Source organism: Bos indicus, chromosome 9 (genome assembly GCF_029378745.1).
Source record: "Bos indicus isolate NIAB-ARS_2022 breed Sahiwal x Tharparkar chromosome 9, NIAB-ARS_B.indTharparkar_mat_pri_1.0, whole genome shotgun sequence".
NCBI classification, from domain to species: Eukaryota; Metazoa; Chordata; class Mammalia; order Artiodactyla; family Bovidae; genus Bos; species Bos indicus.
Window position 1 is genome coordinate 11,764,957 of NC_091768.1, and position 27,351 is coordinate 11,792,307.

The following is a 27,351-nucleotide window of genomic DNA, read 5'->3' on the forward strand; positions in this document are numbered from 1 at the left end:
ACCCTTTTGTTTGATGTGCGGTCACTACCGCACACACTGGCTATAGGAAGGATGCCCTGTACTCTGTTCGCTCTCAAACAGCAGGGTGACTGTTCTGCTGCTGCTAAGTCGCTTCAGTCGTGTCCGACTTTGTGCGACCCCATAGACGGCAGCCCACCAGGCCCCGCTGTCTCTGGGATTCTCCAGGCAAGAACACTGGAGTGGGTTGCCATTTCCTCCTCCAATGCTGTTCTGAGAGGAACTCAATTTGTTACTGTATTTTTATGCCAAAACATAAAGGGGTATTTCTAATGGGAATTTTCTAACAGATTCTGAAGTTTCTATTTATCTTACTGTGTTTGCATGTTTATATCTGCATGTTGGAGAACTGATTGCTGATTTTAAACCTGGCAGTATTACATAAACAAACAGCTAATAGTTTTTATGGTCTCCATGTATGAAGTCTGGTTGTCAACATTAAATATCTGTTCTTTGGGACAGTCTTCATATTTCCATGGAAATTATCCTATAATTTAAAGTGGATATGAATCCTTTCACTCCAAACCAATGCTTCCCAAACTTCAGTTATTTCACATGTCACGTTTGTAATTTTTCCATGACTGTGTAATACATACATAATTTTTAATGTGTTAAAAATGTGGTGACATGTAAAGTGTGTTTTATGATTATAAGATATTCCAGTAGATGGTGTACATGCAATATCATGAGTGCTGTAACAGCCCAGTAGTGTAACTGCTAATAGTCTCTTTTTATAAATAAAATGTGAAGCAACATATTGACTTCGCTTGGCAATAAGCAGTAGAGCTAGAATTGAGAGCCAGATGATTTAACCTTTTGTCTTTATGTAGTAAATCTATTTATCTCTAATAATTTTTTTTTGCTTTAAGTTGATTTTGTCTTACATGAAAAGTTTTAAAACCAGTGTTCAGTCTAACTTTTCACAGCCTCTTACTTTTAACCTATCTGTTAAAGGTTATAAGTTATATATGAGTTATATCTCTTATAACCAGCACAGAGCTGGATTTAGATTTTTTTTTTTCCTTCTTGCTTGCCAATCTGTATTATTTAATTGGCTACCTAATTCTTTTACATTTATTTTGATTTCTTATGTATTTGGAATTCTTTCTACTATCTTATTTAATATTTTCAGCTGTTATTATTTTTTCTCTTTCCTGATTGGTTATGAATTGAATTGTTTTTATTTCATTCTCCATTGTTATGGAAATTATATTATTTCTTTGATTTTAGTGCCTAATTTTGTGCTTCAAGGATATATATATATTTCATTAAGCAATAAATCTAAAAGTTAATAATTATTTTTGCTGGCCCAGAGGGAAAAAAAATGACTGTAGTACACTTGAGCTCCGTTACCATCCCTCCACCATTTACATATTTTATGTCTAGTGTTTTAATTATATGTTGTTTTCTTTCTTGCACTATTGGATGTGGTTTTTTTAAATGCTTTAGAATGATGCATGTTTTTTCTAGTTTCTCTGTTAACCATTTTTTGGTGCATTGTAGAGCTTCCCTTGGGGGAGCATTCTCTGTCTTCCTGAAATATATACATTATATTACATTTTATTATTTATTTAAGCAAATCTATGGCACCAGTGAAGGTCCCAGAGGGCTTAGACAAAACCCACATTTTTCCTTTTTCTTCAATTGTCTTGACTCGTGCAGAGGTTTCACTTCTAAGTCTCCCCTGACCCTGGACTCAAGTATCAAAATTTCTCATCTGCAAAACCTCTCAAGACATTCATACTTATTTAACAACCTGTTTTCAGGCCCTCTTGGTCTTTGGGCCACAGAATTTCTCTTCCTTTCTTAGGAACTTGGGTTTGTATTTTAAAACATATTTGTTGTAATTTTCCCATCAGTTCTGGGTATTGGGGAAGGAAAGGATTTTTTCAGAATGTATCATCTACTACTTTGCTAGAAATAGAAGCTCCTATTTAAATGTGCTACTATTTCCTTAAATTTTTTAAAGGTTTACTCAAAAGAATATTGTTTAAAACAAAAGGAACAAATAAATAATTGTAGCAAAAAGCACTGTGGCCCTAAGGACCTTGTCCCAAGGCAAAGGGCAAATGCCAGGGCAGGGAAAAGAGAATTGAATCTTGAACTGGCAGTGAGATCTAAGGCCTAGGAAGACAAAATGCTGGGATGGGAGGAGGGAGCTGAGGACCAGGAGGGAGCTGAGGACCAGGAGATAAGGAAAGGGAGGGTGGGAGAGAGACAGAGGGGAGAAGGAGGGGGGAAGGAGAGAGGGAGAGGGAAGAACAGAGGGAAAGAGGGAGGTCCAGAGGAGAAAGTGCTGAGGAGACATGGAAACCAGGGAGAGAGACGTGAGCTGTGGTAAAAGGCAGATTACGGTCCAGATGGAGGAAGAGACTCTGAGGATGTCAGAAGTTAAGGGATGGCGCCTGAGTGAGCCATACATTGAGGGAGCTGTTGGTCATCCTGGAATAAAGAGGCCGTTAGAGGTTGCTTTGGACTCAGATGCCGGTCTTTGGTCAGCTGTGGCTGAGGTGACAGGACAGCCCAGCATGTGAAGCTGGGCCTGCTGGACACCTGGGGCCCCTGTATTCACCCGGGGAGCAGGACCAGCGCAGGATGCTGAGAAGCCAGCAAGCAAAGCAAATCGACAACAAAATCCTCAACCTCTAACATCCCATCAGTTCAGTTCAGTTCAGTCAATCAGTTGTGTCCAACTCTTGGCGACCCCATGGACCGCAGCACACTAGGCCTCCCTGTCCATCACCAACTCTGGAGTTTACTCAAAGTCATGTCCAGTGAGTCATTGATGCCATCCAGCCATCTCATCCTCTGGCATCCCCTTCTCCTCCTGCCCTCAATCTTTCCCAGCATCAGGGTCTTTTCAAATGAGTCAGTTCTTCGCATCAGGTGGCCAAAGTATTGGAGTTTCAGCTGCAGCATCAGTCCTTCCAATGAATATTCAGGACTGATTGGACTGGTTGGACCTCCTTGCAGTCCAAGAGACTCTCAAGAGTCTTCTCCAACACCACAGTTCAAAAGCATCAATTCTTCAGCGCTCAGCTTTCTTTATAGTCCAACTCTCACATCTATACATGACCACTGGAGAAGCCATAGCTTTGACTAGACGGGCCTTTGTTGGCAAAGTAATGTCTCTGCTTTTTAATATGCTGTTTAGGTTGGTCATAGCTTTTCTTCCCAGGAGCAAGCATCTTTTAATTTCATGGCTGCAATCACCATCTACAGTGATTTTGGAGCCCAACAAAATAAAGTCTGTCACTGTTTCCACTGTTTCCCCATCTATTTGCCATGATATTAACATCCCACAGATTGATATAAAATCATTTCACTACACCTGAGAAGAACAATCACTGCCTCACAGTAACTAGAATTCCATGGACAGTATATTACTGAGGCTTGTAATGATAATACTGGGAGCTACTATTTATTTACAATCAAGCATAATTTTAGGCAAAGGTGATTTGCTGTCATCCTACAAAGTAGACGTTTCTCTTTATTTTAGAAATGAGAAAGTGTGATATATGAGATTTTAAGAACTTGTGCAAGGCCATGAATAGCAAATAATGATACTGTCATTGGAATGTAGGTCTTTCCTTAAAAAAACAAACAAAAAATCTAGGTCCTTATTATCTTAAAGCTTATAGGCTTGCTGTTGTTATTTTTCTTTTTTACTCTGCACACCTACTTTTAAAAACTATTGAAGTTTTTAAAGACATAAATAGGAAAGAAAGTAAATTCAATGCTAACATGACTTCAGTGATAAGACCTGTGAAGCCCAGAGTGAATTTAGAAAGTTCCCCACCCTGCAGCCATAGGGACAGACCAGAAATCTGACAAACTCTGGAGCTTTGCATCTTGAGGTTTCTGTACAATAATCCCTCTTTCCCTCTGAGGTCCCTACACTGCAGTGAGTGAGGCTAAGAAACCCCAGGTGGAAGTGTGTGAGTTTGTACAGGTGTCCACTTGTCTCTGTAGAAAGTGTTAGTCCTCAGTTGCGTCTGACTCTTTGCAACCCCATGGACTGTAGCCCACTAGGCTCCTCTGTCCAAGGGATTTTCCAGGCAAGAATACTGGAGTGGGTTGCCGTTTTCTTCTCCACAGGATCTTCCCAACCCAGGGATCGAATCTGGGTCTTCTGCATTGCAGGCAGATTCTTTACTATCTGAGCCACCAGGGAAGCCTACAGTTGTCTCTGTAGGTTCTAGAAAATACTGAAGTAAGCCTCTTCCCCAAGCCCCTGACTCGCATGAGAGAGCACCGAGTCTTCACCCAAACTGCATTCTGTCCAGAGCAGAGCCAACTGTGGCTTCCCAGCCCTTTGTCAGGGATATCCTTTGTGACTCTGGGTAGAAACCTGGAGACAGCCACCAAGATCCTCGGTCTGAAGTCCAAAGTTAAGGTCTGGAGAAAACTTGCAGGAAATGGGGACAGAAAGCTGATGGGGACTGCAGGTCATCTAGATCTTGTACCTCTATAGTCAGAGTAGACATATATAAAGGGGTGTTAAGTTTGACGACTGAAAATGAGTGTGAGGAGTAGGCCTTCCCCAGATTGAAGAATTTTCTGAGAGTGTGTTTTACTGAACTTAAGGAAGATCACCTTTGTGGGCAGAGTTCTCCACATTGTGTAGCTGCCGCTGACCTTCTGCATCTTGGTTGTTGCTCGCTTTAGAGTGGGACTGGGTTCATGAACCCTCTAGCGTCAGGCTCTAGTCAGAGTGAATGGAAATGTGCGCATAAATCCTACCAGGTCATTAGGAAGCCGGGATTCTGAAGGGAACGGAGATCAGCCATTACGGATCAAATCATTGCAGAAAGATTCTATTACTTTCAAAACACTGTCAAATATCATCTCCTTATTCAACTTTTAACTGAATCTGCTCCAAATATTTCTGTGTCTGTGCATAAAATCTTTTTTATTTTATTTTATTTTATTTTTAAACTTTACATAATTGTATTAGTTTTGCCAAATATCAAAATGAATCCGCCACAGGTATACATGTGTTCCCCAACTAATACAATTATGTAAAGTTTAAAAATAAAATAAAATTAAATTACATTAAAAAAAAAAAAGAATTTATGCACAGACACAGAAATATTTAGAGCAGATTCAGTTAAAAGTTGAATAAGGAGATGATATTTGACAGTGTTTTCAGCCATTACGGATCAAATCATTGCAGAAAGATTCTGTTACTTTCAAAACACTGTCAAATATCATCTCCTTATTCAACTTTTAACTGAATCTGCACCAAATATTTCTGTGTCTGTGCATAAATTCTTGATTTTACTTTATTAAAACATAGAAAAGATAAACTATAAAAAATTCTTAATATTTACATTTACTTTAGTGATATAAAATGAATGCTAAATATCTAATTTTTAGCATTATTTGCCATATATTAAATGATATTATTTAATAATATTAAATAGTAAAAAGTATTTAGTTGTATTATCACACTTACAATGTTAGTTTATAGTTACTTGTATCAGTTACTTATGTATGGTTTTATCTAATATAAGTTCCTAGTTCCAGAAAGTGGTCAGGTTTGCATCTCAGGTATGAAAAAGGACACTTGGAAACATAGCAAGAGCCCGTGTGAGGAAGTTGAGGGATTCAGAAGGGTGTGAAAAAGGGGAAGTAGATGATTATTTAGTAGGAAGTAAAGTACTAATGGGCTTCCCAGGTGGCACTAATGGTAAGGAACCTGCCTGCCAATGGCAGAGACTTAAGAGACTCAGCTTTGATCCCTGGTCAGGAAGAGCCCCTGGAGGAGGGCATGGCAACCCACTCCAGTATTCTTGCCTGGAGAATTCCATGGACAGAGGAGCCTGGCAGGCTACAGTCCATAAGGTTGCAAAGAGTCACACATGACTGATGCAATTTAGCACACACAACGTACTAAATAGATAGTATATGCAGAGTAAACAAAGAACTGAAAGTACATGCAGACACTATCTACTATCTGTCTACTCTATTATCTATCTACCTGTTATCTGTCTCTCTAGCATCTGTCTCTCTAGCATCTGTCTATATCTACCTATCTATAGGTCTATCTGTCTATTTATCTACCTATCATCTGTCTATGGAGAAGGCAATGGCACCCCACTCCAGTACTCTTGCCTGGAAAATCCCATGGACGAAGGAGCCTGGTAGGCTGCCGTCCATGGGGTCACTAAGAGTCAGTCACGACTGAGCGACTTCACTTTCACTTTTCACTTTCATGCACTGGAGAAGGAAATGGCAACCCGCTCCAGTGTTCTTGCCTGGAGAATCCCGGGGAGGGTGGAGCATGATGGGCTGCTGTCTATGGGGTCGCACAGAGTCAGACACGACTGAAGCGACTTAGCAGCAGCAGCAGCAGCATCTGTCTGTCTATCATTATCTCTCTAGCATCTATCTATATCTATCAGTCTATCTGTCTATATCTGCTTTGATACTATCACTAACCAGTATTGAAAACTTCAACATGTACACTACTTCTGTAGAGCTGAATTTACTTTTCTGTTTAGCCATCCATTCATTCATTCATTCATCCCTTACCAGTCATTTATTGAGTCTCTATTACATGGAGGTACCATGCTGCTGCTACTGCTGCTGCTAAGTTGCTTCAGTTGTGTCCGAATCTGTGCGACCCCATAGACGGCAGCCCACCAGGCTCCCCCGTCCCTGGGATTCTCCAGGCAAGAGTACTGGAGTGGGTTCCATTTCCTTTTCCAATGCATGAAAGTGAAAAGTGAAAGTGAAATCGCTCAGTCGTGTCCGACTCTTAGCGACCCCATGGACTGCAGCCCACCGGGCTCCTCCGTCCATGTGGTTTTCCCGGCAAGAGTACAGGAGTGGAATGCCATCTACTTGATGCCAATTATATGGTGCAAAGCAAAACCGACTCATAGTATATATGTAATATTAGGATGCATATATTCATCTGAGAAATGAGACTCAACCTGCCACTCCTGCCTCACAGGACTGTGAGAGAATAGAATGAAGGGTAGTTATGCTGCATGTTTATAACTCAGCTACTGCACACAAATGTCAAGAATTAAGTGAGTTACTTTGTCTTTTAAAAGTTATCCTTACATCTGTCACAGGTCAGATGACTACATAAGGTATGACACAACACCTTTCTTTTTTTTTTTTATTATCCAGATTTTGATTATTAATATTTAACTTTTCCACTTGACTGGGCTTTATGATGAGCTGAATGAGTGTATGTTGGCTTGGAGAAGTCCAATTTCATTAGTGTGGAAATTTTCAGAGTCATGCCCCTGGACTGTGGTACTCTAATGAACAGTAACTGTCTGCAAATTGCCACATACAGGTTTGAAACAGGAATATTAAAGGATAAGAAGAGGAGACTCAGATAGCAGGGCTCTGAGCTTTACCCTTCCGAGAGAGCAGTTTTACTAGGATTTGTTTTATTAATTCAAGACTTATGAAATATATCATTAAATATAAAGAGGAAATATCAGTGCCTTTAAAAAAGCATATTTTAAAACAAATGTGGCACAATAATTTCTAGTGCTATCATTTGAAGGAAAAAATTAAAATATGAGATTCAGTTCTAATTCTTTAGCTATTAAGTATTTTTAATTCAGATAGTATCATAATTTGGCCAATGGTTTGTCTAGTATGTTGCAAGTCCTTGGCATGATACATTAGGAAAAAAATCTATTTCAAAGAAAAAGGAAACTTGCAGACTGCTAGGTCTATGTTGAGCTTAGATGGTCTTTTTTCCCACTGCATATTTTATTTATGAATCATACACCTGGTGTATGAAGTAAAAGAAGTGCTTGGGATTGCTTTTTAGTACAATAGCTTTACACAGTATGATACATACTATATAAATAATATATTTTACTTTCAAATCCATTGCTTTAGCATACATACTTAACAGATTTCATACTACACTTGGTAACTTAAATTTAAAACAATATGGTAAAAATTGTAAAGGCTTTTTTTTACTTTATCATTTTTTAAAGAAAATAATCACTTAGAGCTACATTTATTTACTCATTTTTAAATATGATTACCTTGATTTCAACCAGGACATCGTAAAGCACAGACACAATAATGAAATTGGTATAATCAGCACTCACTGACTGAATGCATAGTACATACCCAGTTTAATGACTCAAAACCCTAGACCTTGAAGGATTCTCAAAAGACCTTATGCCCTAGCTTCCTATAATTAGTGGAAATGTTTTCTAAGTTATTTGCATCATCCAAAATAATTGATGATCTTTGTTCCTTTGTAAACTAAAACAGCAGTTACATTATGAAATCACTTGTGTGTCCATCTTCAGCTTTCTGACTTTATCATTTTGTGACTCATTTATACTATTTTATGGTTCATACATGATATGAGAAAGTATTTACTTTTTTATATTTTTTTTTTACTTTAGTTTGATTTGCTATGTTTCAGGTATACAGCAATGTGATTCAGTTACATTTATGTGTGTGTGTGTGTGTGTGTGTGTGTACACATGTATGTATATGAGGGGAATGGTTTCCGTGTGGCACTAGTGGTGAAGAACCCACCTGCCAAAGCAGGAGACCTCAGAGACATGGGTTTGATCCCTGGGTCAGGAAGATCTCCTAGAAGAGGGCATGGCAACCCACTCCAGTGTTCTTACCTGGAGAATCCCATGGACAGAGGAGCCTGGAGGGCTACAGTCCATTAGAGTTGCAAAGAGCTGGACACGACTGAAGCCACTTAGCATGCATGCACTCACACATATATATGTGTATATGTATGTATATGTATGTATATATATATGTATGTATGTATATGTATATATGTGTATATACACATACACATATACATGTATGTATATTTTTTTCCTATTCATTTCCATTATAGGTTATTATGAGATATTGAATATATATAGTTTGCTATATAGTTGATCCTTGTTGTTTATCTAATTTATATATATATATATAAATATTTTAGTGTGTGTTTGTTAATCCAAACTCATATTTTATCCCTTCCCTACCCGCTTTCCATTTTGGTAACAGTAAGTTTTTCTTTATCTGTGAGTCTACTTCTATTTTGTCAATAAGTTCATTTATATCACTTTTTGGATTCCACATAAATGATATCATATAATATTTGTCTTTTTCTGACTTACTTCACTTAAAATGATCATTTCTACTTGCAGCCATATTGCTAACATTGGCAAAATTTCATTTTTTATGATTGAGTAATATTCCATTGCATATATGTACCACATTTTCTTTATCCATTCATCTGTGGATGGACACCGGGGTTGCTTCCATGTCTTGGCTACTGCAAATAGTGCTGCAAGGAACACTGAAGTGCCTGTATTGCTTTGAATTATGGTTTCCTCTGGAGTGGGATTGGTACATCATATGGTACTTCTCCTTTTCATTTTTTGAACAACAGCCATACTGTTCTCCATAGTGGCTGCATTCCCACCAACAATGTAGGAAGGTTCCCTTTTATTTTCTAATGTTTCAGTATTTACTGAATATTGTAGACACACCAGCTTTTGTTGAACAGTGTGTGTGTGTACACACACATGTATATTTGGTTGAATTCATGATAGACTGGAAATACATGTGTATATAGTTAGTTCATTATTTATAATCACTAAGGTCCTTAAATGTTTCTTAGAATAATAATAAACAAATGATTGATTGATTTAGTATTTGAACAGAATAAGTATATTCTTTCTACCCCATTAACCACCTAGTTTCCAAATCAAAAAGTTGGAAGCTGCCCTAGTTTTAACTCCTCCCAGTCCTCTTTCTAACACTTTATTTGTAGCATTATCAGCCCCCACTATATTTCTGGATGTTCTTTCCCTAAAGACCTCCCCACATGACATTTTAACCTCACAGGTACTCTGTGTTTGTCTTGATACACTGTGGCTTCTTGGAGGACCCAACCGGTGTGTTACCTGAGATCTTTTCATTCCTCCCGCCTCCAGGAACCAGTGATTACCTTTGGGAGACTTAATCACTCTCATAAAGAATTTGTGTTCAAGCCAGTCATCGAGTAATACAATAGATTTTACTTCCTAAATAGAACTCATGATCACAGACTGCAGATTGAAGACAATAGATATTTTTATTCATCTCTAATTGCCAACTGAAAGCTACCCAAATTTTGTAAGAAGAAGATTAAACTTTTGTCTACTATGAAACTAGGAGACAACAGCATCCTTAAATTATAAACTATAGAAAACACCTTTCAAATCCAGTGAAATCTGTACTAAAAGGAGGAGAAATACCAAGAGTAGATGCTGACTTATTCAGCTCCTGAATAATGTAGAGTTCTCTAAATGGCATAGCCTTAAAAAGCCCAGTTAAAATGTGCACCTCAGATCTGTGGGAACTAGAGAACTTCCAGACCTGGGACATCCTGAAGCAGTGATTCATACCTCAGAGGAGCAGCTGACATCTGCTCAGAGGAGAAGCCTTGCTGGTCTGCCAGGCTGTGTGTCACCTACAGCCTGTCAGGGAACTGTGAATAGAAGCAAGTTGGAAAACACTACCCAGTGTAGTTTGCAAAGAAATGAATTGCTACAGCCCTATAACACATACCTCTTCATTACTCACCAAGTGGAGATTTTGACACCACCTGTGGTCCTGATGACTCTAAACTTATTCAAAAGTAAGGAGTGAGTTGACACAGCCTGTCCAGTTGCAGGTGTGACGAAGTAGCTGGTATCAGATGGATCATCTCTCCTACAAAGCTATAAAAACTAAACCAAAACAGATGAACAGATAAAAAACTATTTGACAGCACTTATAAGCAATATTTCAGACAAAGAAATTGAAGGGGCTGCAACCCTTGAAAGAAGAAAAGGACATAAAGTAATGCCACATGGACCCCTTTTCCTCTGGAGGGACTTTGCAATCCAGTGACACAGATATTCAGTTCAGATCAGTTCAGTCGCTCAGTTGTATCCGACTCTTTGTGACCCCATGAACCGCAGCACGCCAGGCCTCCCTGTCCATCACCAAACTCACGTCCATTGAGTTGGTGATGCCATCCAACCATCTCATCCTCTGGCGTCCCCTTCTCCTCCTGCCCTCAATATTTCCCAGCGTCAGAGTCTTTTCAAATGGGTCAGCTCTTTGCATCAGGTGGCCAAAGTATTAGTTTCAGCTTCAACATCAGTCCTTCCAATGAACACTCAGGACTGATCTCCTTTATGATGGACTGGTTGGATCTCCTTGCAGTCCAAGGGACTCTCAAGAGTCTTCTCCAACACCACAGTTCAAAAGCATCAATTCTTCAGTGCTCTGCTTTCTTTGTAGTCCAACTCTCACATCCATACATGACTACTGGAAAAACGTGGCTAGACAGACCTTTTTTACAAATTGAGTGATAATTTTAAACTAAAAAATGCCCCCCCAAAAAAAAACCCTAACAGTACATTTAATAGGTGGGTTTAATGGCATGTTAGAAACAGCAGGACTGAGAGTTAGTGACCAGGTCTGTGGAAAGTATACTTTGTTGACAAAGTAATGTCTCTGCTTTTTAATATGCTGTCTAGGTTTGTCATAACTTTCCTTCCAAGGAGTAAGCATCTTTTAATTTAATTTCTGCAGTCACCATCTGCAGTGATTTTGGAACCCCAAAAAATAAAGTCAGCCACTGTTTCCCCATCTATTTACCATGAAGTGTTGGGACCAGATGCCATGATCTTAGTTTTCTGAATATTGAACTTTAAGCTAACTTTTTCACTCTCCTCTTTCACTTTCATCAAGAGGCTATTTAGTTCTTCTTCACTTTTTTCCATAAAGGTCATGTCATCTGCATATCTGAGGTTATTGATATTTCTCCCAGCAATCTTGATTCCAGCTTGTGCTTCCTCCAGCCCAGCGTTTCTCATGACGTACTCTGCATATCAGTTAAAGAAGGAGGGTGACAATATACAGCCTTGACGTACTCCTTTTCCTATTTGGAACCAGTCTTTTGTTCCATGTCCAGTTCTAAATGTTGCTTCCTGACCTGCATACAGGTGTCGAAAGAGATAGGTCAGGTGGTCTGGTATTCCCATCTCTTTCAGAATTTTCCACAGTTTATTGTGATCCACACAGTCAAAGGCTTTGGCATAGTCAATAAAGCAGAAATAGATATTTTTTTCTGGAACTCTCTTGCTTTTTCGATGATCCATCAGATGTTGGCAATTTGATCTCTGGTTCCTCTGCCTTTTGTAAAACCAGCTTGAACATCTGGAAGTTCATGGTTCATGTATTGCTGAAGCCTGGCTTGGAGAATTTTGAGCATCACTTTACTAGCGTGTGAGATAAGTGCAACCAAGCAAAGAGCGGCATCTTCCTGGGGTGAGGATACAGATGTCACAGTACAGGAACTGACAGAGAAGTTGGAAACTGAGTTGGGAAGAGGCAGTCCCACAGTTTGTAACAGATTTCCCTAATTTATTGACTGCTGAGCTGTGCATGCACAGAAATTAACCAAGAAATTAACCAAACAGCAGCAGCTGGAGGATGAACTTCTGAGCAAACTCTCCAGCAGCTGCCAGGTGCTGGGAGACCCCATGCCCACTTCAAGTGCATGGGAAACACTTTGGTGTCCTGGACAAATTCCAGGAGGGCCAAACTCTGGAAATAGCATCACACTCTCAAGTAACAGCAGACCTTTCTTTAAGCACAGCTCTGAACAGGAGCAGGACTTATTCTCTCTGCCAATCAAAAACAATTTCACTCCTGTTGGAGGAAAATAATATCATCCAAAGCCTCTGTAGGTTTTCACCCACAAAGTCTGGCATCTAACTTAAATTAATGAAGAAAAGGACCAACCAACTAACAAGGAAAACGATTTTTCTTAAAATAATCCTAGGGAGGGGAGAAAGAGATTATGTTCAGGAAAGAAACAGTGAGACTTTGGCTGGAAATTCAGCAGATGTTATCAAAACCCCAAACCCATGGAATGAAAAGAAGAATGGTAGAGAAAAAAAGAAAAACATCAGACCTACTGTTTATGCTTGGTACATGTTGCAGCTGCTGCTGCTAAGTCGCTTCAGTCGTGTCCGACTCTGTGCAACCCCATAGGCGGCAGCCCACCAGGCTCCCCCGTCCCTGGGATTCTCCAGGCAAGAACACTGGAGTGGGTTGCCATTGCCTTCTCCATGGTACATGTTACTCAGTGAAAATATCCTTCAGATAGTGCAAGGATGAATGGATGAAATTTCTAAGAATTCATCACCAGCCAACCTACTCTTCATGTGGAAGGAAAAAGTCTCTGGTTGGGAGCAAACTGGAAGAAGAAATAGGGAATACACGGGAGGGGTAGTAAGAATAAAAGTAACAGGAACAACATATGGGGGAGAGTTGGCAATAATAACAGTAACAACAACAGTAACAAATCGGTTGTGCTTTTATGTGCCAGCAACAAACATTAGGACATGAAATTTATAAAATACATCAATACAGTATAATTAGAAACATGAAATACCTAAGAATAATTCCAAGTAGGTAAGCTAATTAGAAATAAACTAAATGAATAGGGATCGATCAATAATATCTAAGTCCTCAATATGAAGAGTGTTTATAGGCTCATAGATAAATCCAGTTGTGTGTGAGTGAAATTCAATAAGAATTACACAGACACAACTACTTCAAAAGGTCTGGCTATTTGAGGGATCGAATGTAAATAGCGATCTAACTTGAGCACATCCCTTGGTTCTAAAGTGATGCTGCTGTCAAAATAGGTCCAGTGGATAAGCTTAGATGGAATTTGACACCATCCTGTTATCAGTCCCAGATTTTTAACTCCTAGAAATTATGAGTGAGATGCCTGGGGGTTTCTTGATCAGCAAATTCCTTTTGTGTTGACCATTTATCATTAACAACTTGTATATTGATCCAAACAAGTGTAGGACTCAAATAATTTGAGGAGATTTCTGATTTATTTGAAAACATATAGTGAATTTGTCCTGGAAAATCCCATGGACGGAGGGGCCTGGTGGGCTGCCTGCCGTCTATGGGGTTGCACAGAGTCGGACACGACTGAAGCGACTTAGCAGCAGCAGCGGTGAATTTGTGTGTATTATAGCCATCTTTTCATATGCTTTAAATTACTTATCCTTTTTTGGCCTTAGGGTGGAGTCATGGTAGTCGTCTACCTTCTTTTGGTGTGTCCAAGATACAGAAATTGATTATGATTTTTAGGCTAAATTTATTATTAAGAGTGGAAATCATCTTTACGTAGTGTCTCATAAACTTTTCCTAAAAGTTGCCTTACTTTCTGAAAATTAGAAGCTGTATCAGGCCCATTTTTTTTTTCATTCTGTTCCCAAATTACATGCCAGTCATCTTATATTAGAATAAGGAGACAGAGTATGACAATGAAAGGTGCAGGTTTGGTTCCTGTGTGGTTGGTCTCTGGGATGTCTATAGGTAATGCAAAGTCTTTTTGTCTACTTTAGGGAAAGTGAGCTCACAGGGTTCCAGCTTCATTTTATCAACCTTTAAAACAACGCTTGATTAAAATGAGTTTCTACATTGCCTGTTACCGTAATTTCATTGGCTCTATTAATACAATGCACACTGGTAGGTACTATGCAATATATGAATTCCATATATATATTTTACAGTTGATGGCATTTTTCTTTCTTAAAATACATAAAATTTGATGTGTCTTAATATTGAGCATAATTGATTTGATTTGTTTGGTCACTGAGTTGTGTCTAACTCTTTTGTGACCCCATGAACTGCCAGACTCCTCTGTCCATGGGATTTCTCAGCCAAGAACACAGGAGTGGGTTACCATTTCCTTCTCCAGGGGATCTTCCTGACCCAGGGATCAAACACACATCTCTTGCATTACAGGCAGTTTCTTTACTGCTAAGCCACCAGGGAAGTCCTATTGATTTGATTAAGTGCATATTGATTCTTCATTTTAACAGAAAACCCAATTCTAATCTTGCATTAATGTAATATTTGTCAGTAAATGGTTCATACATCTTTGTTATATATTATGAAGATTTCCATTAAATAGAGCCAATTAGTTAAAGTTCTGCTTTTGTTTTCACTTTAGACTTACTGTTTACAACAGACAAGAGTAAATAGTTTATTTTCCTCGAACCTCCTACAATTTAATATATTCACCCACCTTCTGTTGTTTACCATCCCTATTTATATTCCAGTATTTTACTGTAAAGAAGGATTTCCTTACTTTATATAATAAATAAAAACACATCTACTGTCTTGAATATGTGGTATATTTTTGTCACTTTTTATAGTTTAAAAAGAACCATCTGTACTAATTGCAACTTTTAAAGAAATTTAATGGAGTATAGTTAACTTCAAAATATTGTATTAGTTTCTGCTGTACAGCAGACTGAATCAGTTATATGTATACATACATCCCCTCTGTTTTAGATTTCCTTCCCATTGATCAACTTTTAACCTCAGCTTCTATTTGATAGAGAAAATCTGGAGGTAGATAATTGAGCATGACAATTTGTCTGTCATATACAAGCAATTTTGCAGCCTAGCAAGTAGCAGCACATATAATAAACATCCTACAAACAACTCAATCAAAAATGGGCAGAAGACCTAAATAGATATTTCTCCCAAAGAGACATATAGATGCCAAAAGACACATGAAAAGATGCTCAATGTCATTAATTATCAGAGAAATGCAAATTAAAATTACAAAGAGGTGTCCCCTCACACCAGTCAGAATGGCCATCAGCCAAAAATCTATAAATAATAAATGTTGAAAAGGATGTGGAAAAAAGGGGAATTCTCCCACACTGTTGGTGGGAATTTAATTGGTACAATGGTATGGAGAAGAGCATGCAAGTTCCCTAAAACCTAAAAATAGAACTGCCATATAACCCAGCAGTCCCACCATGGACATATATCTAGAGAAGAAAAAAACTCTAATTCAAAAAGATACATGCACCTCTACAGTGTTCATAGCAGCACTATTTACAATAACCAAGACAGGAAACAAGCTAACTATCTATTGACAGAGGAATGGATAAAGAAAATATGGGGGGTGTGTGTGTGTGTGTGTGTATAAAACACAATATTCAGTTCAGTTCAGTCACTCAGTCGTGTCCGACTCTTTGCAACCCCATGAATTGCAGCACGCCAGGCCTCCCTGTCCATCACCAACTCGCATGAGGTGGCCAAAGTACTGGAGTTTCAGCTTTAGCATCATTCCTTCCAAAGAAATCCCAGGGCTGATCTCCTTTAGGATGGACTGGTTGGATCTCCTTGCAGTCCAAGGGACTCTCAAGAGTCTTCTCCAACACCACAGTTCAAAAGCATCAATTCTTCGATGCTCAGCCTTCTTCACAGTCCAACTCTCACATCCATACATGACCACAGGAAAAACCATAGCCTTGACTAGACGGACCTTTGTTAGCAAAGTAATGTCTCTGCTTTTGAATATGCTATCTAGGTTGGTCATAACTTTCCTTCCAAGGAGTAAGTGTCTTTTAATTTCATGACTGCAGTCACCATCTTACTCAGCCATAAATGAGAATGAAAGCAATGCCATTTGGAATAACATGGATGGAACTACAGATTATCATACTAAGTGAAGTCAGAGAAAGACATATATAAATTTATCAGTTTATATATGAAATGTAAAAGTACAGATGAGCTTATTTATAAAACAAAAACAAACTAGCAGACATAGAAAACAAACTTAAGGCCACTGAAGGGGAAAGGGGGAAGAATAAATTAGGAGTTTGGGATTATGGTACATATAACACAGTTCAGTAGTTTTTAGTATATTCACAATTAGCTATGCAACCATCACCACCATGTAACTTGAGAACATTTTTTTCATCTCCCAAAGAAACCCATAACCCTTGGCATATACCCCTCCCCCTGTTCTTCTAGCCCCTGGTCATCACTTATCTACATTTGTCTCTTGATTTGGCATTTAATTTAGATGAAATTATACAGTATATGAGCTTCCCAGGTGGCGCTAGTAGTAAAGAACCTGCCTGCCAATGCAGGAGATGTAAGAGATGCCGGTTCGATCCCTGGGCTGGGAAGATCCCCTGGAGGAGGACATGGCAACCCACTCCAGTATTCTCGCCTGGAGAATCCCATGGACAAAGGAGCCTGGCAGGCTACAGTCCACGAGGACACACAGAATCAGACATGACTGAAGCGACTTAACACACATGCACCCATATAGTATGTGACCTTCTGTAGCTGACTTCTTTCATATAGTATAATGTTTCCAACTTTGTAACATGTACCATTCATTTTTATGAGTAATAATATTCCATGGTATGGATAAAACACGTTTCCATTCATCATTTGATAGGCATTTGGGTTGTTTCCTTTTTTAAAGTGTTATGAATAATGCTGATCTGAATGTTCCTATGTCAGTGTTTGGATATGTTTTCAATTCAGCTCATGAATGTATCTCTCATGGGCTTCCCTGGTGGCTCAGAGGTTAAACCATCTGCCTTCAAGGATAGAGACCCAGGTTCGATCCCTGGAAGGAAATGGCATCCCGCATCCCACTCTAGTATTCTTGCCTGGAGAATCCCATGGACGGAGGAGCCTGGTGGGCTACAGTCCATGGGGTCTCAAAGGGTCGGACACAACTGAGGGACTTCACTTTCACAGATGTGATAGGAATGAAATTACTAAGTAGTATGGCAACTCAAAGTTTAATTTAACTCTAAGTTTTGTTTTAGTTTAAAACTCTAAGTTTTAGTTTAACTAAACTGCCAAACTATTTCCAAAGTGACTGCATCATTTTACACTGCCACCAGCTGTGTATGAGGCGTCCAGTTTCTTCAGATTCTCGTCAGCGCCTGTTAGCATCCCCTTTTTACTGTAGCTGTCCTGTGCTTGCAAAGTGGCCTCTCATCATGGTTTTCATAAAGCTTCTTTTAAGCCAAATTTATCAAACTTGTTTGATATTTCAAATAATTCACTTTGATTGTGGATTCAGATTCTTATATTAAAATTCTTTTGAGTCATCCATTTCTTAAAAATGGCTTTTTCTTGAAAGAGAAGCATATTCACAGTATTAGAAGTTCAGTTTCTTTTTTCCCCCTGGGAATTCTTTAGCTAACTGCATGAGAACTATGTCTACATAGATCAATCAGAGCAGGAGCTCTGTTCAGTTGATATCTGTCTGCCCAGACCAGTATTCCTAGGGTACAGAAAGTGAGAGACTATTTTCACCAATTGAAATGACTTTTTTTAAAACATGCAGAGAAAACTAGTAGTTCCAGTTTTACCACTTGACATAGATGGAAATGGACACAGAAACCTAATCCCAGAACATGAAGGGCTGTTCTTTATTATGGACAAGACATTTTCTTGAATGATATGAACTTTTGTAGCTTACTAACAGACAGAAAAACCAGATTTTCTGTCATCTGCCACCAAGCTCTCAATACACCTCTGAGATTTTCTATCGACCCGATTTCATCTGTAGACAGACCCTCTATTGTTGCTGCCACTGCCACAGACAAAGCAAAAGAAGAGCCAGATTCAGCAGGAAGCAGAACCAGCAGCAAACAAAACAAGGCCAGAGTTAAGAACACAAAACAGAGATTGAAAGCAACGTTCTCTTGTCTCTTGATATTAAATTCAGGAGCCTGAAAAAGGCATCACTGGGCTCAGAGCATTCATGGGGCGCCCTCCCCAGAGGTCCAGCAAATGTCCGTCTGGGCATTTTTACAGGATCTCTGACACTCTTAAAACATAATCCCCAAATTTAAAACAGTTGTCAGAAAAGTATATAGGAAATGTCAAAATTTTAACTCATTAGTGAGCAAACCAACAGAGAAACAAACTGGTTACTCAGATGATGTGCATATAGACACAAATATATAGTCATTAGGGAAAAAAAAGTGAAAATGCTGGAACATTGTCCAGTTTGATCCCAACTGGATCATGTTCTCTAGGTCAATAAAACCCTATCCTTTGGAGTTATCCTCACTACCAGGTAGTGATCATTTGCTCCTTATAAGTTCTTTTCAAGTTAACATCTTTTTTGTTGTTCAGTCACCTAGTCATGTCCTACTGTTTGTGACCCGTCTTCATAGCATCTTTTACAGAGTTGTAAAATTTTTGCACCATAATTATTATAAGAGTAAATAATAAGTCAATAAATATTCCATTCCCTCAGAGAGTCAGATGCTTGTAGGCCCTTGAGGTGCTTAGTAGATAATCCTTAAACATGGCATTAAGAGGTAAACCAGATTTTTTTTTTCCTAATCTCATTTCCAAGTTTAGATTTTTCCTTTCTTAACAGGTAGAAGGCAGGTATTACTCTGAGCAGCTGGGTAAGTGGCATACCCTTAATGTAATGTGCAAGATTAGAAAAGGCAGTTTTTTCATTGGGTTGAACACATTTTTGAGAGCCTTATCAGATAAACCCAAGCAGTTCACAAGAAAGGTACATAAATTCAGAGTCAAGGCCTGCAATGAGGTGGAGAAAAGCCATGAAAATTGGCAGAACATAGAAGAAAGTAAAACCTGGAACCAGCTGAGACACCTAGAGGGTCAGTCTCCTGAAGTTATAGAGGTGTGGGGAGCAGGTGTCGAGAACTCCGGTTTTAGTGATGAAAGAGAATGAAAGTCTTGCCAGGAGGCACAAGGTGGGAAAACCTATGAGACCAGAGTGTCCCAGGATCAACAAAATCAAATGCTTTGTCTAATACATGATGTATGAAGATGTCAAAGAGATGAGGACTGAAAAATAGTAGGATTTTGTCATGTGGAGTCATTTTTCGACTTTGATGAAAGGAAAAGGCAGAATGGATGAAGTGCTGGTGACAGAGCCTGGTTTTGCTTAGTTTAGGAGAGAATAGAGAGAGAGTGGATGTACAACCCAGAGGTTTCAGCACAAGGTCAGGAGCTAGGGGAGAGTCTTCCAAAGGAGGAAGGAGGGTTTTTTGTTTGATCTTTAAATATGGGTTGTGTCAGCCTGTTTGTATAGTGAGAACTCACTTATTCAGCTTCAATTTAGGGGCTTCCCAGATGGGTAAAGAATCCACCTACCAATACAGGAGACACAGGAGACATGGGCTGGCTTTGATCCCTTGGTTGGGAAGATCCCCTGCAGGAAGAAATGGCAACCCTCTCCAGTGTTCTTGCCTGGAAAATTCTATTGACAGAGGAGCTGGGCAGGCTACAGTTCATGGAACTGCAAGGAGTTAGACACAGCTGAGCAAAGGACTGAACTTCACTTTACTCAGCAATGGGAGGAATGCTGCAAATGTTTAGTGTGTGCTGATATTAGGTATCCAAGTCATAATGTGACCGGTACAAAATATAAAATACAGGGGTGGGAGGTAGCAGTCAGTGCTTGACAGAGACCCCAAAAAAGCTTTATAAGGCAAAAGCCCTTCCAGGGCACCTTGAAGGACTCAGGCACATCTAAAGGACAGGAATCAGTTTTTGGATAATGGAAGCAGAATAAAGGAGAAACAGGCAAACAGAGGTAAATCTGTGCTAAGACTCTGACCTTTCCTTTAGTTTAATTGATCTGGCTGATTAGACCCAACTCCAAACTTCTCCCTTCAGTTAGCTGACAGAATTGAAAATGCCCTAACATGTTCCATTTGAACATATGATGCTGTAGATTCTTCAGGAAACTATTCAGATCACGTAATAATGATTTTTGAGCTTCTAAACAAAATATTTTATTTTTTGAGGGAAAAAAATGTGTCTTACTTATTCATAGACTTACTTTTAACATAACTTCTTAAATCACCCCCCACCAAAAAATGGCAATTGTTTACTGTACAGATTTATCTGATTTTTTTCAGAATTTTTATTTGTTGACATCGTAGAACATTTCATTGCTGTAAATAAATATCCATGAAAAATTTGTGACTCTTCGTCATTGGATACATTTTTATAATAGAACTATTATAGAAAACACCTTCCTGTTCTTTCAAACTTCTCTATAACCTAAATAACAGCATCTAAAATTTAACAATAGTACTTTTGTGCAGTGATTTTTAAAATGCAGATTGAGAGTTGTGATATAATTCTGTTTTCATGAATCATGTGGAGAAAAAAGGTGTGTGTTGGTTTATTTGTACTTTAAAGGTAAAAATAAAATCACTAGAAAAGACGATTTCAGTAACCACTGTGGGGAGTGTGCTGAGGAGACTGATGAGAGATGAAAACTATGGATTTCTCAGTCTCAGGTGTTTGCTTGAAGATGGGTATTATAGTGGTGAAATTGGCCAAATCCTGTCATTTCTGTATATCCTTCAAGCAGAATCGTGTGAATAAAATAGTAGAGAAACCAGACACTAAGAGAGGACTTGAGCAGGATCACAGAGTTAGGAAATACATTCAAATAAATTGGTGAGGACACGAAATAAATTGGCTGTAATATTTATCTGAAAAGGAAGTCCACTAGAGTTGGGTATATAAACCTCTCAGAAATCAGTGTTAAATTTATTATATGTAAAACTGCCTTTTTAATGTTTGGAAAAAGAGACTGCATAAAATGCATAGTGAAATTACCAGATTTGCAAATCGCTTTAAAAAGCATTTGGCTTGATGAAAAGGTGATTAGAGTAAAGGGAAACAATGTGAATACCTGAATACTGTCGGTGAATGTTGACATGCACAGATTCAAGAAACGCAGCTAGGGTTTAACATTCCAAGTTATTCTGGTCAAATCAGGTCTCAGTTTCTGTTCACGGTCTCTGAAGTGATCCTAAGGTCCAGACAGTCCTCTGTTTTCCCTGCCTTCTGAGCCCCTATACCAGTTTTCCTTTCTGCTGAAACACTCATTGTGTGTGTAACCACAAACATGTTATGTGATCACCAAGGCTTTCTGTTTTATTGTTTCTCATCATATTAGGGTCTACTCTGGCTTGTATAAGAAGTGTCATCACTTAAGCTATATTCAATGATATGTTTAGTATTTCCAGACAAGAAATAGAAAGTCCAGATGGTGGTAAAGGTCATGGGAGCCAGTTTTTGCAGATATTTTGAGGACACATAAAATAAGAGGGCCATTTCAAAGATATCAAACAGGACTTTTTGGACCAAAAACTGGATAGTCTATGTCAATAATGTAAATGCATAAGTAGCACAGTTAAGATAGAAAGGATCCTACTCCCCTGGCCCTCTCTGCCCTGCCTTCGACTCTAGCTCACGGACACACCTTTGCTTGGGCAGGTAGAGAGGTTTGTCCATTAACCTTCTATGGTACCTGAGCAGAAATTTATTCATTTGGGAAAGAAGTCCAGTGATCTTGTCAGATACACTGAGGCAAGCTCAGGACACAGACAAGTAAGTTTTGCAGAAAGGAATGAAAACAAGAACATCTGGACTCAGAACCTGTGGGTTTGAAGAGTCCAAGAATGAAAATGAGAGGAAACGTGTGGAGGAGATAGACCAGGAGGGGCTAAGTAAGGAGAAGGAGAGAGGCTGGGGGGTTTGCCAGATTAACAGTCTTTCCTGGGTTCACTAAGCCTCAGAGAATAAAAGATGTGCCTATGAGTTGGAATCCCAAAGAGAAACCAGCACAAATGCTGTTTTCATTTTTTTTAAACCTTGTCATATGGCAAATTCAGAGTATCCATTTTTAACAATATTTTTCCCTCCGAAATGTATATGAACTTATCTCATCGACTGAAATATTTTAGCTTTTCCCTGAAAGTAACAGAGGAACTATTGACAAAATTGATCAGTTACATTTACTCCCCAATCGCTAGCATCTGTTGCATTTCCTTTTCCTCTCTTCCAGGAGTTGATAGATGACTCTATGTTGAAATGCTTGTTGCTTCAAGCTGCATCCAGTAAACATTTGACAGTGGTGATGTGATCTTAAGAGTATTCATAGCTGTAGGACTACTACTCAACGGGCTTTTCACTCTAGAATTTTGCCTGGATTATTTCAAAATGAATGAGATTTAGAGTTTCAGTTATGCTGACCTGTAATTTATGGATGCATATATGTTTTTACTTTGTAAATATAGTTCATTTACCCCTAAAATGCAAGGCAGACGGATGGGGACTTCCGGAAGAGCCATCACCAAGAGCACAAGCATGAGCGGAGAGATGTACACACTGGAGCATAATGATGGCAGCCAGTCGGACACAGCTGTGGGCACCGTTGGAGCAGGTGGGAAGAAGAGGAGGTCCAGCCTGAGTGCCAAGGTGGTTGCCATAGTGTCTCGAAGGAGCAGAAGCACATCCCAGCTGAGCCAAACAGGTGAGTGATATGAACTCAAAAATCTCAAGTTCTTACTAGAAAGATGGAGTTGATCTTCATGCTGTGTCTTGTGATGGGCTTTACGGTGTATTGATGCTAAGAATGTTTATTTCTGTTTCTGGAAACCTGTTCCATGTGTGAGTTTATTCTTCTTTTCTGTACAGCTGTCTAACAGGTATCATTTGTCAACCCTAAAGTGGTCAGATGTTTTGGAAAAAAAATTAAGCTGTGTTTACAAATATGCAAGGAAATGCAAAGAAGTATTAAAGAACCAAATTGTTTGAAATGCAAGAAAAGCAACAGGATTCTCCTTTTCAAAATGTTCCTTAATGCAATTACTTCTAATTTAGACTAACTCCATATTGTTATAGAAAAGAAGGTCAGTTGTGCAACTTGAAAAAGTGTGTGATGTAATCATTGGACTGTGATTGCTGTATTTTCAATGCAAGTAAAAAATCTAGCAGTTATTTTTACTTTAGAAAAAAATGGGTCAGTGTATTCATGCGACAAACAATGTTTTAATACAAATTTGAGTTTCAAACATTTTCTACTTCTCATAAATCTTAAAAGCTTTATGTCCACAAGGTATATAGAAGAAAGCAAACACAGAAGGGAGGATGGTTATTTATGTATTCTAAAATATAAAAAAAAAAGACTGCCTGAAATTATATAACATTTGTTCTTACGTATTAGATAATTTGTTACTAGGCTGAGTACTGCAGAAAACCGAAGGTAAGTGAAATATACAACTGATATCAGCACTTGTTTCTCCTGCCATAATCTTAGTTCCATTTTTTGTTCCTTAAGAGTGGAAGTCTTATTGCAAAATTTAGTTATGCTAAAACACTTTCATGAAATGCTTTTTTATAGTTAACTTGGCATCCTGGAAACTACATGTTTTATATTATACATTCTACTGGACAAAATGATGAATAAATTAGAAATTGGAAATTTTGAGCCATTCAGAAATTGAACTAGTGCACATAGCTGTTTATCAGAACAGAGGTTTGTCTTTCTGAAAATCACAGGATTAGAAAGGACCTACATAAGCCAAGGTCTAGGAGCTGCCTCTCTGCCGTCCCAGGGGGTTGGGCTGTTCATTTTGAAGGAAAATCATGTGTCTTCCTTGGGGTCCTACTTCCTTAGGAGTAGGAGGTGTTTTATCATTGCCTTTGCTTCTTTTATTTTTGACGCTGGTGCTTAGTGGTTTGTAGGATTGATGTAATAAATGATCCTTTCCAGTGGGGGGTGTGGATGGACTTTAACCGCCAGATTTCAAATCGCTTTATCACTTGGATGAAATGGAAATTCTCCTTAATGTCCTTCTAGGAAACCAGTGTTTGCTGCAAGTTCGGGGATGGCTTATCTTCTTCCACGGCTTCCACAGTCGGTCTCTTCTCAGTTTCCCCCATAGTTAGCGTGAGTGGAGTTACCTTTTCTTAGAATAAAACACAGCAATAATTAAACATAAGAATTATATTGAGGTACTGCTTTGCAGGTAATAGATTCAAATGAGTGCCACTGAAACCCTCAACCCCTTTAGTTTAAATTTTATCCCAATTATAATCTTTGCTGAATTTTGAATATCCCCCTCCCAAAAGTTGCATTGTTAGTAACTTCCACTGAATACCCTGGTTTCAGAGATCAGGTTTCAAGGTATAGGGGCAAAAAAGGCTGACAAAGCCAAGGTAACAAAAATAGTTCTATTCCGAAGTGACCGAAGGAATGAAATGTGACTTGCCCTCGGGCTCAGTTTGCCTGTGTAGCGGGTGGGTTTGACTGAAAGTCCACCTCTGAACTTTCCAGGTGTAGGAATTGATGTTTCTTCTACTGCATCATAATTGTATCTTACATTTGATGACAAGTTTTCTCATTCTTCTTGATCTTCCCAAAGTAATTGACCAACAGTGACAAACCTCAGTTAACTTTCTCTTTGTTTCAGTGGATGGCCTGGTTTGTCTCCCTATTGCTTCTTTTACAAGTGTTTTCTCCCCCCTTTTTCAGTGGTTATATTCTCTCCTGTGAAGAGTCACCAAAATTCAGAATTCTCATTCTAAGAAATCTTATTTTTTGTTGCTTCAGCTACTGTGTGAAAGTGAGAGTTGTTCAGTCGTGTCCAGTTCTTTGCAACCCCATAGACGATACAGTGGAGAAGGCAATGGCACTCCACTCCAGTACTCTTGCCTGGAAAATCCCATGGACGGAGGAGCCTGGTGGGCTGCAGTCCATGGCGTCGCTAGGAGTTGGATACGACTGAGTGACTTCACTTTCATTTTTCACTTTCACGCACTGGAGAAGGAAATGGCAACCCACTGCAGTGTTCTTGCCTGGAGAATCCCAGGGACGGGGGAGCCTGGTGGGTTGCCGTCTTTGGGGTCGCACAGAGTCAGACACAACTGAAGCGACTTAGCAGCAGCAGCAGCAGCAGATGATACAGTCCAGGGGATTCTCCAGGCCAGAATACTGGAGTGGGTACCCTTTCCATTCTCCAGGGGATCTTCACAGCCCAGGGATCGAACCCAGGTCTCCTGCATTCTAGGCAGATTCTTTATCAGCTGAGCCACAAGGGAAGCCCAAGAGTACTGGAGTGGGTAGCCTGTCCCTTCTCCAGAGGATCTTCCCATCCCAGGAATCAAACCGGGGTCTCCTGCATTGCAGGCAGATTCTTTACCAAATGAGCTATCAAGACTGTATACGATCATCAAATTTATTTTTCCATATTTGTCCTCCAAAGAATTATTCCTTAATTTTAACTTCTTATAAGAAAGCCCCTTGGATGGCCTACTTTAAATAAGTGGAACATCTCCACAATTCTGAATTTCGAGGACTTCCTTTCAGTAACGCCATAGTATGTATAGTTACAAACCCTTAGAATAGTTTTCTACTTTTTAAAATTTTCCTTTAACTTGCTTTTCCCCAGGTCCATCATTCCAGAGAAAGCTATGTGATACTTGTCCAATTTTAAGAAACATTATTATAATTGATTTAGATGTCTTTAGTGTGAATTGAACCCAATAATTGCAGACAGGTGAGGCTTTCAGGGGGGCTCCTAAATATATGTATATTTAAGACAAATTTTTAAAATATATTTCATTAAAATATAGTTGATTTACAATGTTGCGTTAATTTCTTATATACAGCAAAGTGATTCACCTATATATATAAACTATAATGCATGTGTGTGTGTTCAGTCAGTCAGTCATGTCAGTCTCTTTGCAACCTTATGGACTGTAGCCCACCAGGCTCCTCTCTCCATGGGATTGTATAGGCAAGAATACTGGAGTGGGTTGCCATTTCCTCTCTGAGGCAGATTCTTTACCACTGAGCTACCTGGGAAGCCCAGTATTATAATATGTGTATATGTAGATATATGTCTATTATTTTTCATATTCTTTTCCATGATGGTTTATCATAGGATACTGAATTTAGTTCCCTGTGCTATGCAATAGGATCTTAGTGTTTATCCATCCTATATATAATCATTTGCATCTACTAATCCTGAACTCACAATCCATTCCTCCCCAAGTTGCCTCCCTCTTGGCAACCACAAGTCTCTCCTCTATATCTATGAGTCCATTTCTGTTTTGTGAATAAATTCATTTATGTTGTATTTTAGAGTCCACATGTAAATGATATCATATGTTATTTTTCGTTCTCTGACTTACTTCAGTTAGTATGATAATCTTGAGGTACAGCCATGTTGCTGCAAGTAGACATATTTCATCCTTTTTTATGGCTGAGTAATATTCTATTGGATATATGTACCACATCTTTATCCATTTAGCTAAGACAGATTGTCTTATGGTGTCAATTTATCAAAGATTTTGAAGAAGAAAGCAGTCTTACTTATGTATTAAAAGAAACTGGGTATTCTGTGGAAGAGAATGTATTATGTTTAATGTAAATGTCTTCTTATGTTTGTAAAAAAAAAAAAAAAAAAGACTTTAAGGGCTTCTATGACAGTGAGTCTCTGGGATCTTCCCCAAGCACCTCTGCCACACAGATGATGGATAATCAGGGAAACATGAAGCATTCAGAAATAATGTTTAACCGGCTCTTTTTAGAATGGGAGATTTCAAGTATGTTGTTTTATTTGTTTTCTTTTTATAGCTACAGGTTTGCTCAAGGAGTTTATTTGATTATTTGTTCAAAATCAA

The 27,351-nt window shown here is 38.8% G+C and overlaps 1 protein-coding gene across 40 annotated transcripts in view; it reads left to right on the forward strand.

Moving 5' to 3' along the window:
• The window catches only part of RIMS1 (regulating synaptic membrane exocytosis 1), a 606,383-nt gene that overhangs the window by 510,123 nt on the left and 68,909 nt on the right, over nucleotides 1–27,351 (forward strand). For 19 of the 40 annotated variants that reach the window (XM_070795691.1, XM_070795699.1, XM_070795697.1 and 16 more), the window contains one exon: nucleotides 22,959–23,194. The exons of 13 other annotated variants lie outside the window; for them this stretch is intronic. In XM_070795691.1, the coding sequence (XP_070651792.1) occupies nucleotides 22,959–23,194 (236 nt within the window). Of the gene's footprint in view, nucleotides 1–22,958; nucleotides 23,195–27,351 lie in introns of those variants that run through there. 8 more of the 40 variants (XM_070795693.1, XM_070795707.1, XM_070795700.1 and 5 more) reach the window with 2 other exon arrangements.